The 20568-nt window shown below is 33.0% G+C and overlaps 1 protein-coding gene across 3 annotated transcripts in view; it reads left to right on the top strand.

Moving 5' to 3' along the window:
- Positions 1-20568, top strand: part of LOC150101818 (methyl-CpG-binding domain protein 4-like) — a 352401-nt gene that overhangs the window by 120414 nt on the left and 211419 nt on the right. The window contains exon 6 of one of the 3 annotated variants that reach the window (XM_090401060.1): positions 7341-11153. The exons of the other annotated variants lie outside the window; for them this stretch is intronic. Within the exon in view, the coding sequence (XP_090257186.1) occupies positions 7341-8173 (833 nt within the window). The 3' untranslated portion in view covers positions 8174-11153. Of the gene's footprint in view, positions 1-7340; positions 11154-20568 lie in introns of those variants that run through there. 3 annotated transcript variants of the gene reach the window in all.

The following is a 20568-nucleotide window of genomic DNA, read 5'->3' on the forward strand; positions in this document are numbered from 1 at the left end:
TATTATTTCTCTAAACATGGTACATATCAAAATACTCAACTAAATTACTTACACACTAAAATTAGCTTAATACAAGTAGTTGGGCTATGATTCGACAAAAATTACTACGATCATGCCGCCACAAAATTTCATACAAAACATGAATTCACTTAACATGGAAAAATTAGATCACCACACATTATTAGATTATTCAACTTCAGGTACACTAACAAAATCATTAACTACTCTAGCACATACTTATGACAATTTCGATTCTCTACACATCACACTAGGCATTCAAATTCCTCAGGCTACTTGATTACTCAATTTACACTAATCAAACTCAATATTAATAAAACCATTTACTTCATTAACACACAACTATGTCATTAACTTTCCTTTTACAATATAGTAGGCACTCAAGATTCCTAGGATAATTAATTATTCACAAATTATCAACACTAGCTAGCTTACTTTTAACACTCTCTATCAAATTCTAAAGTCCTATTATAATTTCTCCCTAATCACTTTAACAGTTCCGTATTATGACAATGGTACCTATCACAAGCAACTTCTAGTTAACATAAGACAAAATTCACAATACCTTTCTTTAGCTTCACTTACGGGCCTTTACCTTCTACTTAACGAACTTGCTTGCATATCTTCTTGCAATTCAGGGCTATATAAACATCTGCGTGGTCGGCTGTACTATCCGAAACGAGGACATCGATATCTTCACAGTTTCCTATGACTATGGCATATTTCGCTTTCTATATTGGAATACGGGAATAGCTTTCCCACTCACCTTCGATTCCTTGTTGTGGCATGAGGATATAAGCCATATCTCTCCACTCAGGAACACTGTGAAATCCACTAGAAAACCAAACTAAAACCACCGCAACTGTCCAAACGTTTCTTCTCCTCTGGCAAAAGGCAAAAAGGCCTCAAGCCTCCTTGACTATCTAAACGTCTTCCCCAAAAACCAAAAGAGCCTACTCTTCGCAAAAAAGCCTTGAGGGGGGGGGTTACCAACCATTTTATAGCTGCTTCCCTAACGGCGCCCTTTCTTACTTCTTTTTCCCACCTCCTACTTGTTTTCCGTCTCTCTACCAATCGGGTAGCATTTGGCCGCCATACGTCATTTTGATCGGCAACTCATAACGAAGTTTCTATCCGGGTATAGGCTCTAAGTGATATTCCGATATTTCTCTTGTTAGCCTCTATCTTAACCCACCTTTAAACCTTTTCTCAGAATTCTACTTAATGCTTAATCTGTAGCCTCTTACATAGCATATTTCATGACTCATTCTTTTATACTTATGCACTTAACTCTTTCATTCTTAATCGCATTACTATATTAATTCTTAGTTAGCTACTTATTTAATACAAATTCCTTGTTTAGTCATAATACATCTTAATACATTCTTTTCTTTTGTTATCTTAACAACGTTATCTTAACAATAGACCTTTACATTTTACTCAATTTATACTGGATGCAAGAATATTTTATTAATTAAATTATCCTTTTTATGCAGGGGTTTTTATTTATGTTATTTATTTTTCATGTTACACCATGATAACTGAGAATACTATATTCTCAAGATATCAGGTGTAACAATATATATCTATCTATAGATATGTGTATGTATGTATCTATCTATTTATATATATATATATGTGTGTGTGTTGAAAGTTTTTTACCTTGGGTATGTTATATATTAAAGATACTGAGCAATTTTAAATAAAACTTGGTTTTAATCCTATTTCCCAAGTAAGTAAACAGACAAGTAAGTCAAGTTTGTGCCTGCACGTAGTGCAATTCAGAATACCAAGAATAGTGATCAAAGCTTATTCCACCTTTACCACGCGTTGCCTGGACTTGTACTATGTGCGGAGTCGCCCAGACTTGCACTACGTGCAAGCGCAAACATGACTTACTTGTCTGTTTGCTTACTTGGGAAATAGGATTAAAACCAAGTTTTATTTAAATTTGCTTGGTATCTTTAATATATAACATACCCAAGGTAAAAAAAACTTTCAACATCTATCTCTCATCCTGAGATTTTTAATTAATAAGGTCAAAGCACCTTGTGGCAACTTGTTTTGGTAAAATTTATAAGCTCTGTATTACTTAAACCTTGGCATTACTTAAGCCTGGCTCTCACTGATGAGACCTCAATAAAGCTCGAAACCGGTATGGGTAGTGGCCCTTGCCTTTAATGTATAGCATCATACATCTCCGCTAGGGATGTCTGATACTAGGGATTTACTAGGGATAGACTAGGGATTTACCCTTAAGGCTTTGCATGAAGGGTAAATATCAAGAATAGTGATCAAAGCTTATTCCACCTTCACCATGAGTTCCCTGGACTTGCACTACATGCATGAACAAACTTGACTTACTGGTCTGTTTGCTTACTTGGGAAATAGGATTAAAACCAAGTTTTATTTAAAATTGCTTGATATCTTTAATATATATATATATATATATATATATATGTAAATAAGTTTTTTTACCTTGGGAATAATGTATATTAGGGTTACCAAGTAATTTTATAAACTTGGTTATTTTATTCCTAATCCCAAATAAGCAAACAGTTAAGTTTGCGCCTGAACGTAGTTCAAGTCTAAAGGTGGTGCAACACCAGGGCAACTCATTGTAAATGTGGGTAAAGCTCTGATCACTATTCTTAGTATTTTCCATAATGTAAAGCACATCTCACTAAGAGATGTATACTGCAATACATTATGGGTGGGGTCACTACCCATAATATATATATATATATATATATATATATATATATATATATCAGGGTGTGCTAGGTGTGCAGTGCTCACCCACGGAATAACAATATTGCCCATATTATTTTTTACATTTATTCCTGTTAAAGACTTCCCTAATTATTTCTTGGCTTTGCATGATGCCTAAAATTAAACACAATATACTAATGCTTCATGAAGAGGAAACTTTTTGACATGTAAACATTGCGTTGCATTCACGTTAATAGGGTGTGCGGTCACAATTATAGACACCTTTGATCCCTTGGAATAGATGTACAGATGGTGCAGCAGGTCAAATTCTTAGCATTCCAGTTGTTTTAAATCATAAATCATCCAGAAGGCTATACAGAGTGTGTGTGTGCGTGCACTGAAACAATAGCACCTATAAATTAGTGGCTGTGATTGGTTATTGTGTCAACCAATCCAATTGAACGTTGTTATTTGTTATGAGTTGTTGTTTTTGTTTTCTGAGTTTCATCTGTTTTGCATGTGTGAAATGTGAACTGGCATGTTTAGGATACTAATGTAGACAAGTAATTTTCTATAAATACTTTATAACTTTTTTTTTACCCATATTTACAATGGGAAGCAGTGTTGATCTACTGAATGTCCTTTTCTGCCAGAGCTTTCACTGATTGTATGATTATAGTCGAAGGAGGTTGGAACTTGTGTATAAATAAGCAAGTAAATGAGTTATTTCAGCCTTTCTTTGGTTCAATCCCGAATAAATAATAATTTCCCAAATGATTACTTATTCCGATTTCATGGCTGTATTTTAAAATCATATTGTCAAATAAGACATTCCAGAGAGAGAGAGAAGTCTGCATTTCAGAACATGTTAATAATATGGAAAAGAAAAGAAAACGTACGTTCAATTTGGCATATCACAGGATGAAGACATCCTGTACTTTGGCAGAAAACCAAAGTATATGATACCCAATTAGTAAAACTGGTTATCATTTTTCCAGAAGTTTTATGTATACAGAACTGGATTATAATACACATTTTCTGATGGAATGCAGCAATACCAGCTACAACTTAGACTTTCTCATGTTTATTGTTTAGTTTCATTTTTTTTTTTTTTTTTTTTTTTTTTAAGTGCTCTGAAGAAGTGCACCTGATATCACACAAAATTAGTTCATTAGTGAAGAATTAATAAAATTTATTTTTATTATTATTCATCAGTTCCAAGATATGTAATTAAAATTTAATACAGGATGTATTATTTTTTTTCTTTTCATATCTCCCTAAAATTTAATACAGAGAAGGAGGATATGATTGAGACATATAAGTTGGTCAGGGATTGTTACTAGGTTAACATGAAAGAAATTTTTCATGGAATGGGAGAAAGAATAAAACAAGAGGCCATCATTAGAAACTGTAAGAAGTGTGTGAGGAACAGTGCATAGAAAGTGGTTGATGAGTGAATGCATTGACTGAGTGTGTTGTGAATGTAGACACATTGAAACATTTTAAACATGATTGGATGAGCTTTGTGCAATATTATATATTCCTCCCACAATGAGTCTGACTCCATGGAGGTCAGATGATAATAATAATAATAACATTTTTTCATGCACATTTTATTTACAGACAGGGCAGTTTGTACCAAGAAAAATACTCTGTTTGTTAACATGCTTTTCTGGCCAATTGCAACATTGTTGGGGTGTACTAATTACTCTGTGTGAATGCAATACTGTGCCTGAATGTATGCAGAGTAAGTGGAATAGTAAATTGTGTTATGCTTTGAAAGATTTTATGCTTATGTCATGTAGATAGTTCTGATTTCATGTAAATAAAGTATTTCCTTATAGAAGAACTTTTTATGTTCAATACTTAAAAACATTTATTGCCCATTAAGCTTTAACCTAATTCCTTAAACTAAAACAAATTATTGTTATTATGTGACATCTCCAAGTAGCCCAGGGACTCATCACAGGGAAGTACTCCACACCACATAATTCATTATCTAAACCCTGCTTGAAATCAAAAATTTCTATTTGCAACATGATGTTTTAACTAAGATTATGCTTGAATTAATTTGCAGAACATTCACAAAATTGCTACATTATTATGTTGTAGCCATTTTTCAGATGAATTTATAAAATGCAATATACTTCAAGATTGCAAATTACAGTTAATGAAAATTATATGTTTGCCACAAGTCTACCATTTTTTGTTAAAAGTGTACTTTAATTCTGAAAGCATTGAAACTGTATTAATAACATAAACAAAAGAATCATCAGTTTAGAATGTTTTGTTTCTTTAGAGTTCATGCATTCACATTGCTGCACCAACACAACAGAGAACTTTTCTGTTAGATGTAATATATCATTTTTTTAAAGTATATCTTGATCTTCTCCACAAACATTAAATTTCAGTGTATAGTTCAAGACAATGTTTCTAGACTTTCACTATTTGCATACCCCTCTTAAAATTTTAGTAACGTTGGCATAACCCTTCTCAGGCAAAGACAATTCAGGCGAAGTTATACTAATATTTCATTCAGACACAAATAATTATTATAAAGGTATTTATTTTTTAATGTATTGTAATAAATTATGAATATCCAGAACAGTTTTTTTTTTAATTAAATATATTTTTAGTTATTCAAATCCAATATACATTTAGTAGAAAAAAAATTATGAAATTGAAATTTTCAGTAATACAAAATGTTTAATTTGAATGAAATTGTTTCTGTTGGAAACCAGCTCCAAAGGTCAGTTGATACATGAAAAGTTTTTTCTAAAACTTCCTTTAGCTTTTTTAGTTATTGAAAAATTAATCATATGATAGGTGTGCACTTTTCTGTGACAATATAATACGGCAAAAAATATATATAAAAATTAAAAAAAAAAGTAATAAAAAATGCCTTTTATCCCCTAAAAGATCTTTTGCATAACCCTGGGGTATCTGTGCCACACTTGGGGAAAACGCTGCTTTAAAGATTAGAAATCCAAAGTTGGTTTGTTTGGATGAGCATTGGTCATGAGAAATTATGAAAAATTGTATTTTATTGCTCTGAATAAATACTTCACTTTCTCCCCTGCATTATTAGTAGAAGTTATAAAAATTAACATTTTTCCAGAAAGATAATTATAGATGGGATGCTTCATACTCACTTGGTAGTATGAACTGGAAGAAGTGGAGGAAGCAAGGAATTTTGGGGTGATTGTCAATAGAGATTTGAAGTTCGGAGGACATGTTGCAAAAGTTGTGAAGACATCTCAGAGAATTGCAGCAATGTTGAGAACTTGGACCACAAGAGATAAAAAGTATGTTAGGCCCATTGTAATAAAGCTTTGATCAGACCACATCTGAATTTCTGTGCTCAGATCTCATCACTGGGATTTGAAATTGATGAAGTAATCATGGAGAGGGTGCATAGATGGATAACAAAAATTATGTCAGGAATGTACAACATTGATTATAGGGATAGACTGGGGGCATGTGAACTGCAGAGTTTGGCGGATAGAAATCAAAGAGGGATATAATTGAGACATATAAGCTATTGAAGGGTTGTTATCGTATTAACAAGGGAGATGAGTAAGGACAAGGGGCCATCCTGAAAGTTGCAAAAAACAGGTGGTGAGTCAAAGGGTAAGAAGTAAGTTTTTTGCTTGGAGAGTGGTGGGAGCATGGAATTCATTGCCTGAGATGGTATTGAATGTGCAAACTGTGGATGAGTTTAAGGAGTGGTATGATAGACTTGTGTTTACCTCCCAAAATGAGTCTTGTGACTCAATGGAGGTCAGGAAATACTAATAATTATTATTATATTATAATTTCATATAAAAAATGAATTTCCATTGTCCTCTTAGCTAACATCTGAGAATTAACACACTGACTTTGAGACATTGTGAATCACAATGTCTTTGTCAGGTTTGTGAAATTTAACCTTGAGACAAATATTTGTATTAAATAGGCTGACTTTCTTGGAACATTCCTGTCATTTTGTCAGTATCAGCAATAAGAAGTGTAATTTTGGAGAGATGATCACCACTAATGATTCCACTGTTAGCCACTAGTCATTAAACTGTCAAACCAGTAATATCATTGGGTTATTAAACTGATACATTGTCATTTTCAGGGAAAAAGGAATACATTTATGGTGCAAATATTATTTGGTAATACCAGTATTAACACTAGCGTTATCAGTAAGTTATTGCTGAATCACATTACTTTAGCTGTTTACATGTTTGTGAACAGCTGAGAATGGCAGAGTAAGCATTTTAGCAGGAGATAACATCTGCTATTATCATAATAAACATTGTCCTTTCAGGATAAAATTTAATTTAACTAGATTATTTGTTCAGGCCTGAACAATATAAGTGACACATCTTATTGGAACCCAGTGGTTCAGTTAAATGATTATTAAATTTTAATAATCAAAATTGCAGTAAATGCTCTGATGAGTTATAATTTAATGCTGTTATGTGATTTTGTCTTAATGAAGTGAAAATGCTTTTATTGTGATAGTAATGGAAGGATAAAAGTGTACTACTAATAATAAAGAATTAATCCTCTTTTAAACTTTTCCATTTTTATACTAATTATTTTTTGTTCCTGTTAATTATTAGACTGTGAGACTTACAACATGACTTTACTACAGCCACAACTTTTTTGTGAAGCCAGTAGCTCACTTGCAGAAGATGATTTTAATCTGTTTTTTAAAAAAAGAAAGAGTAATTCAAATTTGTATAGAGAAGTAGAAAAACAAATTGATAGACATTGGTCAAAGTCTGATGGTAAAGTTCTCTCACCATGTGGATTAGTTATACAAAAAGCTGACTGTTGTGTAGAGCTAGACAAAGCTGATGTCAATCAACTGAATGTTTCTGTTGGTGCAGCCTACAAATTGAATTACCAGCCTAATTGCTTTTCTACAGATATTAATTTACATGCAGAAGATGAATGTAGTAGAAAAGACTACTCAGAATACAAGCAAGTTGAAGTAGAGATGAATGAAGCTAACTACCTATATTCTGAAAACAAGTGTAGCAAGCAAGATACTACAGAAATAATAGACAAATCGGGCAAATTTGTGAATGTTGGAATGAATGAAAGCAGTAAGTTTTGTTCAGGAAATAAATGTAATAAACAAGATCTTTCAGAAATGGTTGAATACATAGGTGCATACAAACAAGTGAAATCAGAAATTAAAGATGTTCGAGATGATGAAAACCTGGTTAGGGTAAGCATCAACAGAGAAGAATTAAATACTCTTCAAGAATATTCCTTTTATGGTTCAAAGCCAATAGAAATTGATATGAGCCAGATATATGTCAATCTTTATACTGATGACTCTGTAGATTCCAAGCCTTTCAAATTACCATTAAAATATATGGTTTCTAAAGTAAATCTGAAACCAAAACTTTTATTAATAGATATCAGGAAACAGCTGCTTAATTGATTATAAAAATGTGACTATTACATAATATGATTTTTATAAAAAAAGATTTGAATACTGCTTTAATATGTTATTTAAAGTGTAATATTTCAATCAAAAAAACTACTTATTTAAAAGCAAAATGTATTGCATTTTTAGTGTAAATCTCTAAATAATTACCTTATTGTCTATTAAAGAACTTTTAAAGTATCTTGCAAAACTTACTGGGCAGATAATAAATTATCTTTTTTGAGGTAACCAACTTCTCTCTCCTTTTTATATTCTGTAATGTAATTAATAAGATGGCAACGCTTCATTGTAACTTGCTTTTTAAAACATGCTTACTATATAATATCCAGAATATAATTTATTCTTTGTATTATGTTTTTTTTTGCAATAAACCATTTCCTTCTGGATTATAAATATGTGCTTTATATGGAATAACAATGACTTTTCATATTTTCATTAGAATTATATATATAATCAAATTGTATAGACATTGTAAAGTTTTGTACATAGTAGAATATTTTGGAGCTTTTCTTTTGTACTGATGCAAAGTTTGTATTGGTGCAGAATTCATATTAATTTCTAATTAAATTACTTGGAGTGTGCAGTGGTTCTCTATAAGATGTCATATTATTCCTTGTAGTAGTGGGATTTTTCTAAGTGTTATTCAATTCCTTCTAAAAATGACTTTCCAGTAGTGAGTTTTTTTGTTTGTTTTTCTCCCCTCTGGATTGCTGGAGAGAGATAATGATTTAGTGAAACTTGTGTAATCTCATTTGCAATCATATGAAAAGCATCAGACCATGAAATTGAGTATTGCCACTTTCCTGCTGATATATTATCATATTAATACCATAAAAGCAATTTTATTTTTATATTTTACCATGTAAATATTCTTATAATATTACAGTGATAAATAGAGAAATTTTCAGAACTATTTAACTGCTGATAATCAGGGAAGAAATGGGTTAGCAAGGTATATAATGAAATGTATATAAAGTAGGAATGTACTATATATATATATATATATATATCCTCAGGTTGCTTAATAGAAACAGTGGATATTATAAATCCATCTTTATTCATAGCCGAATATATAGAAAAACTTAAAAAAAGTTTCGGAAATAGATTTAGAGAGCTTCTGAGAATACAATCCTCACCATCAAAAGTTGCCTTGGCTTGCACCACTTAAGAGACACAAGCTCTGCCCCAGGAGCCCATATCTTCACCTTTTATTAGCACTTGGATCAGTTTCACTACAGCTTCAATCAGAGATCAGGCAGAAATTTTAAGAGACAAAAAACTGAGATATGATATTTTTCAAAAACGTTTTCTGCTTGTCTTCAAAATTTAAGAATAGGTCATACCTGTTTTTGAATTCATTCATGATACTTGCACACACAACATCTAATGGCAATCCATTCCAATCACTCAGTACTCTGTGAGTAATTGGAATGCTCTCTGATCTATTTTTAAAACTTTAAGTCTTTCTATACAGTTCAGTTATGAAAATCATGCACCTACCAAGAGTTCACATATGAAAAAAACAACTCTAATATAAGATTGCTGTGATATTCAACAGAGAGTTTATCAGAGTTGTCTTTCTGAGCATAAAAAACAGCTGTCTTTTAAGTAATGCAAGCCAAGGCAACTTTGATGCTGAGGATTTTATTCTCATAAATTTGGTCTGTTTTCAAAACCAAACCTGCTTTAAGTCTTTTTCTATATATTCAGCTATGAAATAAGGAGGGATTTATAAATATTACCTATTTCTATTAATTTATAATTGGCACATTAAATCTTTTAGACCCTTCAATAATTATGGCTATTTGTTGTTGTAATGTTTCTGAAGTAAAATAAAAACATTGAAGCATGAATGTCAATTCAGATAACAACAAATTAGAAAACTGCTCATTAACTTTAATTTGAATAAAATAAGTATAATGACAAAATATATTTGAAAAATATTTATTAAAGAATTAATTGCAGTAATTATCTTCAGTTTGTTCATTAAAGGAATTTAAAAGAAATCTGGTAGTGTTACTATTTGAATCATCTGTTCTAAATCAACTTAAACTTTTTTTCTTTAGCATCATTTATGGTGCAAACCATAAATGTGAATTATGTGTGAATTTTACAGTTATTCTGCAAATTGGTTATAGAATTTAAGCTGGAAACAGTGCTCATTTCAAAAATTGTTCATTGTAGTTTATATTCTTACCATTACCACTCCAAATGACTTGTTTGTAACAGTTTCAAAATTTAGGACTGTGATATTTTTGTTTATTAGTTTGTTATTACTGATACCGTTATTCTTTTGTATGTTTTTAACATGATTTTAATAATAGATATTCATAAAATGTTCATAGTAAATTTTAGAAGTTAACATTGTATGGATGTAGTATATCTATTACTTAACTGTTCTTTTCCACAGTGGGTAAGTATCATTCACTACACTTAAGCAGACTTGTGCCTAAGTATTATGATTGCTTAGCATAATGTGATATATGTATATTTTCTGTATCATAATATATTCCACACATATTAGTTTATTGTACCCTTTATGTTTGTTACTTTCATTCTTTGATGAATATGTTAAATGTTGCACGTGCGCACGCACACGCACAATATATATATGATAGCACGTATATTTGGTGGTAATTGTTATTTTATAAATGCAAACATTATTGTTAGTGGGATAATGGCTGCCATTTAAAATGGATTTGTCACATTGCATTTCCATAACACAATAAGCATTTACTTTGTTAATATGGAATATAAGCTCTATGTAAGCCTAACAGAAATGCATCTTGACTATATTTTTGTTTTCTTATATATTTTTTCTGGTTGTTAAATGTTTGTGATTTTTTTTATATATTTTAAAAAATGCAGTTTTTGCATTGTTTTATAAAAGGAATTTTCAAATGCTTTTCACTTCAAAACTGACAATTTATTTTAGCATTATCAATGAAGTTATTTGTGCTTAGTTAATACTGTATTTGACTTGATGTTAATTTATGTTTCATCTTTGAGATGTATGATATAATTATTTATTTTTCAATACAATTTTTAATTACAATATATCTTTTTTTTTATAAAAGAATATCAAGAAGTACATACATTTATACATGTTTATTATATGCATAAAATAATAAAATTTAAAGAGTTTATATGTCAATCACACACACAAACACATAGGTTGTCACTAAACTAATAACAGAAGAGGTGCGTGAGCAAGTATTAAGGAAACAGAAGAAACCTATTGATTTGTTTCTTGTACTTCTGAAGTTGTAATCTTTGAGGAAAATGGTGTAAGTAAGGCTGTTACACAGAAAATAATAGATGTCAATAGAATTCAAAGGAGGATGAGAAATTCATTTGCTAAGTTTGAAGGTGAAGATGTTGACTAGCAGTTATTTGTGTTTTCACAAGCATGGAGGAATGACAGTAGTCAGTTTGGTGGAGAATCACCTAGGAAAATACCTGTAGAATGTGTCTGTGAGAAAGTATTTGAAATGAGTGTGAAAGAGTGATTGGGCATGGGAATAGGATGTGAGTTCAATGTTGCAAAATGTAAAGTTTTAAAATTTGGAAAACAAAGATGGGATGCAGAATTTATGCTTGGTGAGGATATATTGTCAGAGGTGGAGGAAATAAGAGATCTGGGGGTGATAGTGGATAAGGATCTGAAATTTAGGGGACACATAGCCAAATTGTGAAGACAACACAAAAGTTTCTGGGAATGATGTGGAGGACACTGACTTGTAGAAGTAGGGAGATTCTTGTTCCATTGTATAAGGCTTTGATTAGGCCACACATGGACTATTGTGCCCAGATTTTGTCACCTGGTTTTCAGAAAAACGAAGTGATGTTGGAAAGGGTCCAGAGGCGACTGACTAAGGTAATTTCTAACCTCTGGAATGTCAAGTATGAGGAAAGATTGAGAAGATGAAATTTGCAGAGTCTGGTGGACAGGAGGAGGAGCGGAGATATGATAGAGACCTACAAGTTAGTAAGGGGTTGTTATAGGATCAGTGCTGGAGAGGTTCTTCAGAAAACAGTGGTAGATCAGGGGAGGACCAGAGGTCATCCCTGGAAACTGTATAAAGAGGGTGTGAATAGGGGAGTGAGAAGCAGGTTTTTTTTAATGCAGAGTTGTGAATGATTGGAATGCCTTGCCTGAGAGTGTGATGTCTGCAGAGAATTTGAGTGTGTTTAAAGCACGATATGATGAGCTGTGTGTATGATAAAAGGACCTCCCAGATGAGTCTTTGACTCCATGGGGTCTTGGGTAATATAATGATAAGAAGAAAAGTTATCTGTTAAATGAATTATCCTCTTCTGGATTCTAGATAATGTAAAGCATTTTTAAGGAAATGTTTAGTGCATCACACAAAACAGGAGGTGAATTTTTGGATTTATAGTGGTAGTAGTTGTACAGATGAGAAATGAGAAGTAGAATCTGAAGAGAAGAAGAATATACAAAGTTTTTGTGGAGGCTGTTGAATCTCTGGAGATCACGTGTTTGTGCTAGAAAAGACTAAAGGTCTAAATCAGACCAAGAAAAGAAATCTAATCTTTGATGGATATCTGGGTATTATCAAAAGTAAGGAGTGAAATAGCTCTTTCTTACCAGAAATAAGACTGTGTTTTGTAACACTGAGTTCATGAGATTGTGCTCAAGGAGATTATCAGTGTTTAAAATTGTTATGGAATATTTTGAAGCTTCAGTCATTCAGCTACTCAATTTTCTCTTGTTGTAATAGAGTTTGCTGTAGTGAAAGTTGATTGTGCTAAGTTTGCCAAATGAAGAGGAAATAAAAGAAGAATGGAAGAATTTTGGATCAGTAAAAGAAAGAAGTATGGGTGAAAATATGGAGCCTTGGGATACTTTGGAATTGTTGGGTAAATCTGAAGAGAAGAAGCCAATCGGCATGGCATCATGAACAAAAAGAGATTAAATCAATAATCCAATTGTAAAAGGTAGAAGAAAGACCATATAACTTAGTAAGTAGGCTTTAATACCAGACTAGATAAAATGTCCTTATTATTATTATTATTATTATTATACACCTCCAGGGAGTCCAAAGACTCATTGAGGGAGAGTGTGCCAACAGCATCGAACGATTGGTCCCCTTCTAACTACTAACAATGCTCAAACTTACTTAACTGAGCCATTAGTAGCAGAGGCTCTACCAATCGACCAACCTTTGCCGGCTAAGTCCTTGAATAATAATATTGAAGAAATCTGCTGCAGAGTGAGAGTATGAGTGCATATCAGTGATAACTCATTAATTTTATGGACTTCCACATAGTGAAGAAGTTTGCTGTTGATGATGATGTCCATTGTTTTCAGTTCAAGTAAAGACAATGGGACAGTAGTTTTATGGAAGGTTTTTATCTCCCTGTTTGGACATAATGAGTATATGCTTTCTTCCATGCTGTCAGCTAGATGCCAGGTAAACTGACAACTTGTACAGATTATATAGGATAGGGTTGGGGGGGGGGATACCATCAGACTAAGAAACTTTTTGGTATTTGAGTTGTTAAGGATTCTTTAATCCATAAATTTCACATTATAAGTTACAGTAATAGTTGTAAGAGAATTCTGGCACATTTTTTTTCATTTTAACAAATCTATTAATAAATTAACAGAATAAAAGATTATAATCTTCACTAATGCAACATTAACACCTTCTCCAATCAAGCTTGATAAAAAGGATTCTTGCAGTTTACCAGTTGCTAAGTTATAAGCTGGTGCCTTTATATATGCAAACTCTTGATGATAGCCTCAACATCAATCACAATCATTTATTTTTGCTAAAGGTTATTCTGTTAGATGATATTAGGACAGCAAAGCTTTGTCAGTAAATAATGTACACCACTCAACATTTTGAGAAAGAATGCTTTGAATTTGTTAGAAAGAGTTTCTACAAAGGAAAAGATCTTGGTACTGTTTCACCTAGTCAGATGGAATTCACTATTCAAAAGCAGTATGGTGGCCCTTCATTCTTCAGTTATAATCCTAGATGATGGATCACTGGAAGAGGTTATTCATTGTCTGTAGCTTTTACTTCAGAAGAAATTATCTAAGGGCCATCTTGACTCTTCTTAGTATATTAGGTTGTTGAACGTATGCTGACAAAATATGTGTTAATGTTTAAAGGATATATGCTGTTTTGCTGAATGATGATTTCATGTTTATATAGCTTCCTTCTCCCAATGTTGCCTCTGTTAACATTGGGAGAGAGATGGGTAACTGGACAAGTATGTAAATATATCTTCCCATACAGATAGGTTTTCTCTAAACTAAAAAATAAAGAGTTACTGTTAGGAAGATGAGTAATTAAAGTAGCTAGAAAAGACAGCCTATTTTTATTTTCTTTTTTTATAGTGAACTGGATTCTAGCATGCTAGCTATTGTTGTGGAGTAAGAATGAGTGTAATATATCTGGCCAAATGAAGAATGCATAATCAGTGCCTTAGCCAGTTAGGTTTCAGAATGACAATATCAAGAGCACATTTTTCAAAATGCTCCTTATAGAAATTGGCTAGGGAGGACAGAGGGGAGATCCCTTTGCTTTTTATATATGACATCCTTCCAAGTGAAGATTACACATTACATACACACAGATTAAAGTAATGCTATTGCTATTCCCTTCACCTCAGAAAATACTACATCTCAGATAAAAATAGCAAGAAATATAATTTTTGCATCTTTCAAATCCTATATAAAGCTGTCCTTATCTGCTTGCCTAAAGATCAACTCCCTCCCTCCCCTCTTAGCTCAAGATGCCTTGTTCTTGCAACTTATTGTATTATGGACATATTGGAGGATCTATCAACATCCATCTTGAAGAATATAGGAAATATATTTGCTAGCACAGTTATGGTCAATCAAGTCTGGCTGACCATGCCTTAGATACCTTACATAAAGTCAAATGGAGAAAAACTACTGTACTTCACTGCAGAAAATACAAAACCAAATCTTAATAAATATGGTTATGCTAAAAATCCCAATATTTAGAAAACAGTAATTCTTAGACCTCCCTCCCAATCACCAAGGCTGCATATGAAAGCCCATAATGTGTGCTCTGTCAGGACTTTAAGCTTCCAGTCTAACATCTTCCATTTGGTGTGTGTGTTATTGCAATTGTTATATTGTATACTAGATGATCTATCTGTGACAGATATAATTGAATGATTAAACCTGTGTTTAATTCTTTCATTGTGCTATTTTCATTCCATTAAATGTTAATATGCAGAAGTATGATTAAAAAAAAAGACTTAAAGACCGAATAGGAAACAGACACAAAATCAAATATACACTGAATGTCAACTCATAAAATTGATTTCTTTCACTGATTCACCCCAAAATCATTGGAATAAGTGAAATATGGTTGAATGAAGATGACATAAACGGGAATAGAAATGGAAGGGTATACAGTGTTTTTCATGAAGATAGAAAGGACAAGAAGGGAGGAGAAATGCTGCTGATGAGAGAAGGGAAATTATGTCCAAGTAAGGTAGAACATTTTTTAGAACATTTAATGATATTGGAGAAGATTTGGATGGAGATATTCAGTTGTTTGCAGATGATGCAAACTTAGGATGAACCATGAAGAGTAGAGAAGATGTTGTGGCCTCACAAGAAGACTTGAATAAATTGAGTGATTGTGCATGGGAATGGGGATGTGAGTTCAATGTTGCAAAATGTAAAGTTTTAAAATTTGGAAAACAAAAATGGGATGCAGAATTTATGCTTGGTGAGGATATATTGTCAGAGGTGGAGGAAATAAGAGATCTGGGGGTGAGAGTGGATAAGGATCTGAAATTTAGGGGACACATAGCCAAATTGTGAAGACAACACAAAAGTTTCTGGGAATGATGTGGAGGACACTGACTTGTAGAAGTAGGGAGATTCTTGTTCCATTGTATAAGGCTTTGATTAGGCCACACATGGACTATTGTGCCCAGATTTTGTCACCTGGTTTTCAGAAAGACGAAGTGATTTTGGAAAGGGTCCAGAAGCGACTGACTAAGGTAATTTCTAACCTCTGGAATGTCAAATATGAGGAAAGATTGAGAAGATAAAATTTGCAGAGTCTGGTGGACAGGTGGAAGAGGGGAGATATGATAGAGACCTACAAGTTAGTAAGGGGTTGTTATAGGATCAATGCTGGAGAGGTTCTACAGAAAATAGTGGGAGATCAGGGAGAACCAGAGGTCATTCCTGGAAACTGTATAAAGAGGGTGTGAGTAGGGGAGTGAGAAGCAGGTTTTTTCATGCAGAGTTGTGAATGATTGGAATGCCTTGCCTGAGAGTGTGGTGTCTGCAGAGAATTTGAGTATGCTTAAAGCACGGTATGATTCACACTTCCCTCCATTTAGTGAGAGTGATCGTGAAGTGATCACATGGGTCGTGGCTTAGCCATATGAAGACGTCTGTGAGTCTTCATGTTGAAGTACAAGGCTGGTGATTACAACAAGCTTAGGAGGTAGCTTTGAGCTATAGTAGGAATGAAGAGTTGAATGGTAAGGAAACAAATACTGCTTGACTGACAAAGAAATACATAACATCAATGTGTGAATATATTCTGAAAGTCAAATGGCTGAATAAGGTAGGTGTAAAATGGATGAATGAGGGGATTAAACATGAAATCTAGAAGAAGGATGCACTTGGGAGGCAGCACAAGAAGGGTAATCAGTTGCATGAAGAGTATAAAGAGCAGGTCAGGAGAGTGACTCAATTGCTTGCCAAGGACAACAGAAGTGCAGTACAAGCAGAAATTGGCAAATCAGTCCAAGAAAAACCCTCATGAGTTTTTTTGATGTGTGGCAAGTAGAAAGAAGAATGATTATGGTAATATGATGTTAATGGATGAAAGTGGGAGATTGGTAACTGCTGCACAGGATATGCAGTGAGCAGTTGATCAAAGGTGTTTCATCCTCATTGTGAAATCAGAAACTCAAGTATATAGAATGAAATGAGAGGAGACTTATTGGTGAGCAAGCTAGAGGTATATGAGCAGTTAAGTGACCTTACAACAAACCACATCAAGTCTTATTGCCAAATGTCAATAAGGCAATAGGACTTGATGGCCTATCACCATGTGTCTTAAGGAAATCTTCCAAGGAGTTAGCATCAGTCTTGGCCTTCCCAATTAACAAGAGTTGCAACAGCACAAGTCCCAAAGGAGTGGAAAGAAAACAAAATTTTTCCACTTCACAGAGGTAGTGATAAAGCCAAGGCAAAAAATTATAGGCTGATCTGCATATCTGGAGTTGTAATTAAGGTATTGGAGAGGTTGGCAAAAGATAGGATACAAAAGTGGATTAATAACATCGGTATCCTTTGTGCTTATCAGCATGAGTTTTTTAAAAGGAAGTCTTGTTTTACCAACTTTCTTATTCACTATGAAAAGGTAATGAATGTATTGGACAAAGAAATGCATATGCAGTGGTATACTTAGATTTTGCAAATGCTTTTGATAGATTATAGCATCACAGGTTGGTCACTAAACTGAAGCAGATAGGATTAGATGATAGACTAGTGAGTTGGATAGGTGAATGGCTATCAGGTATCAGCATGTTGTGTATGTCGGGGAGGGGGTCACTATCTTGAAAGAGGAAAGACTAGTAGTTTGTTGCAAGGATCAGTTTTGTGACTATTATTATTTAATTTGTATATTAATGATATTGGGATAGGTTTAACTGGTGATATACAACTGTTTGCAAATGATATGAAAGTGGAAAGAATGATGAGGAATCAAACAGATGTTGTGAACTTACAGGAAGACTTGAATAGATTGTATGAGTGGGCAACAGTATGAAACTGTCAGTTCAATATTGCAAAGTGTGTAAGGTTCTGAAATTTGGTAGGAAACAATGGGATGCAAAGTATACACTTGGCAGGGAAATTTTGGGGTAAGTTGATGAGATAAGAACCTTGGAGTAGTGGTGGACAAGGATCTGAAGTTCAGAGATCACATTGTGCAAGTTGTGAAGACATCACATCAGAATATCAGCAATGCAGAGGATCTTAATTTCTGGAAATAAAGATGTTCTGGTTCTGTCATATAAGGCCTTAATCATGCCACACATGAATTGTGTACAGATTTGATCACCTAGTTTTCCTGGTGTGTTGAGGATATATTGGATAGGTTCTAGAGAAGACTAACTAAGGTTGTCTTTGTGATGTGGGATATGAGGACAGCTTGGGGGAAAACAGTTTGTAAGGCCTTGTGAATAGGAGGAAGAGAGGGGGATATGATTGAGACATTTAAATTGGTAAAGGGTTGTTACAAGTTAATGTAGAATAAATTTTTCATAGAATGGGAGAAGGGGATAGAACAAGGGACATACCTGGATGCTTTATAAGGAAATTTTGAGTATAGTTGTAAGGAGTAGGTTCTTTGCATGAAGAGTGATTGGCGAGTGGAATGCATTACCTGATATTGTGGCGAATTCAGATACATTGAATGAGTTTAAAGCATGGCTTGATGGGCTTTCTGTGCAATAGGCTTTGCCTCCCAGAGATCTGGTGTTAATAATAGTAATTCTTTAAATATTTTTGTTATGTCTAAAGAATGTGCATCCTACTTCATTAAGTAATTAACCAGTGAAAATGCCATCTGCTGTTGATAAAGTGACTTATGCAAAAACTCTTATTTCTTTAACATAAAGTATGCCTGAAAATAATATGTATAAGGAAAGAGTGGGAAGTAGGATTTTTGCATAAAGAGTGGTATGTGGGGGAAACGCAATGCCATGGAATGTGGTAAATGCTGATTTAAGTGTTGAAAGTTTTTCCACTTGGTTATACTATAAATTAAAGATGCCAAGAAATTATATTTTTGGTTTAATCCTTTATCTTGTTTGCTTATACTTGGATACTTAGACAGTTATGACCTCCCATGATGAGTCCTTTTGACCACATGTAGATTTGATTAATAATAATAATAAATTCAGGTTATTTTGTAAATCTTCAGTTCTGGAAATAACCAGCAGTCCAGTGGACATCTGAAAAATTAAAATATGAGGTTGCATATAAATGTGTTTATTTCAACAGCTATTAGAGATTGGATTTGAAGTTGTAGAACATTTTCCTTATAACCTGGACTTAGCTTCACCAAACCTCTGGCTATTTCTTAAGGTAAGGACACATTGTAGGAGTATCCATTTTGAAAATGGCAGGTTAGCGCAGAGACGAGAAAATTGTTCTGAAAACAACCTGATTATTTTTTACAATAGCTGCAGAAAACTTATTAACAGGTGGGGAAAGATATTGAAATTGAGAGAGTTACGTTGAGAAAGTATATGAAAATCGAGACTTCAAAACTATCTGTTACTTTTTATTTTAGTGACATACAGTGCCATAAGTAGCTTACGGTACCATATGTCGGGCCCTGTGCAAGATTTTATTTTTGCCCCACCCCCTTTTTTTTTTGAAAAAAAAAAAAAAAAAGAAAGAAAACAAATACTATAGAAATAGATTGGTTAATTTTTAACTTTAACCAAAAACATTACAGAATTGGTCCCCGTGGAAGCAAAATTTAAAATTTGAAAATTAAAATATAATACTGATTATTTATTGATACTCGATTTCAGGACCCTCTTCATCCTAGGCCTTGCGCCTGCCATATAACTGTTTTGTCTTCTGTTTTCATATTTAATTTGCCATCGTCACGGAATATGGTGAAATATTTTACTTGTTCTATTGGTTCTCCATTTGAATGCAGTTGATGTTTTCCATGTTTTGCTTATTTTTGTGGTTTTTATTGCTGATTTTCATACTAAATTTCTTTCAGCATTTATTTAGTTTAATTAAAAAATCTTGAAGACTTGTACTGGATTTATTTAAGAGTATAACATCATCTGCATAAAGCAAAGATCGAAGTTTAATAACTCCAGTTTTGGTATCAGGTTTGATGCCATTTTATGATGTTGTCAATATTCACTTCCTCCTGCCTTAGATTAGAGATAAATTTCATTGCCTGATGTAAGATCACCACACCACTTATTGGGAGTTTGGAAAAAGTTCTGTATTGATCTCTAGAGCAGGGTATCTGGATTATGTAAAAAAAAATAAAAAAAATAAATATATATATATATATATATATATATATATATATATATATATATATATATATATATATATATATATATATATTATTGAAGGTTTACTCGGTTTGATACCAGAGGATCCTCAAGAAGATTGGACTTTCTATTAACAGATTGATTTCTTAAAACGCTGTAGTTTCATTCCATTTTTCTAAATTTATTTCCTTTAAGGAGAACATTAAAACTGAGCAGGCATGCAGAATCTACCGTAAAACAAAACTAGACCTTCTCTCTGAAAGAATATCCAATACTAAACGCACTTTAGCATTCTTGTTTAATAAAAAATCTTC

Source organism: Typopeltis vanoorti, chromosome 11 (genome assembly GCF_054136105.1).
Source record: "Typopeltis vanoorti isolate ZY-2024b chromosome 11, IOZ_Tvanoo_1.0, whole genome shotgun sequence".
Classification (NCBI taxonomy): Eukaryota; Metazoa; Arthropoda; class Arachnida; order Uropygi; family Thelyphonidae; genus Typopeltis; species Typopeltis vanoorti.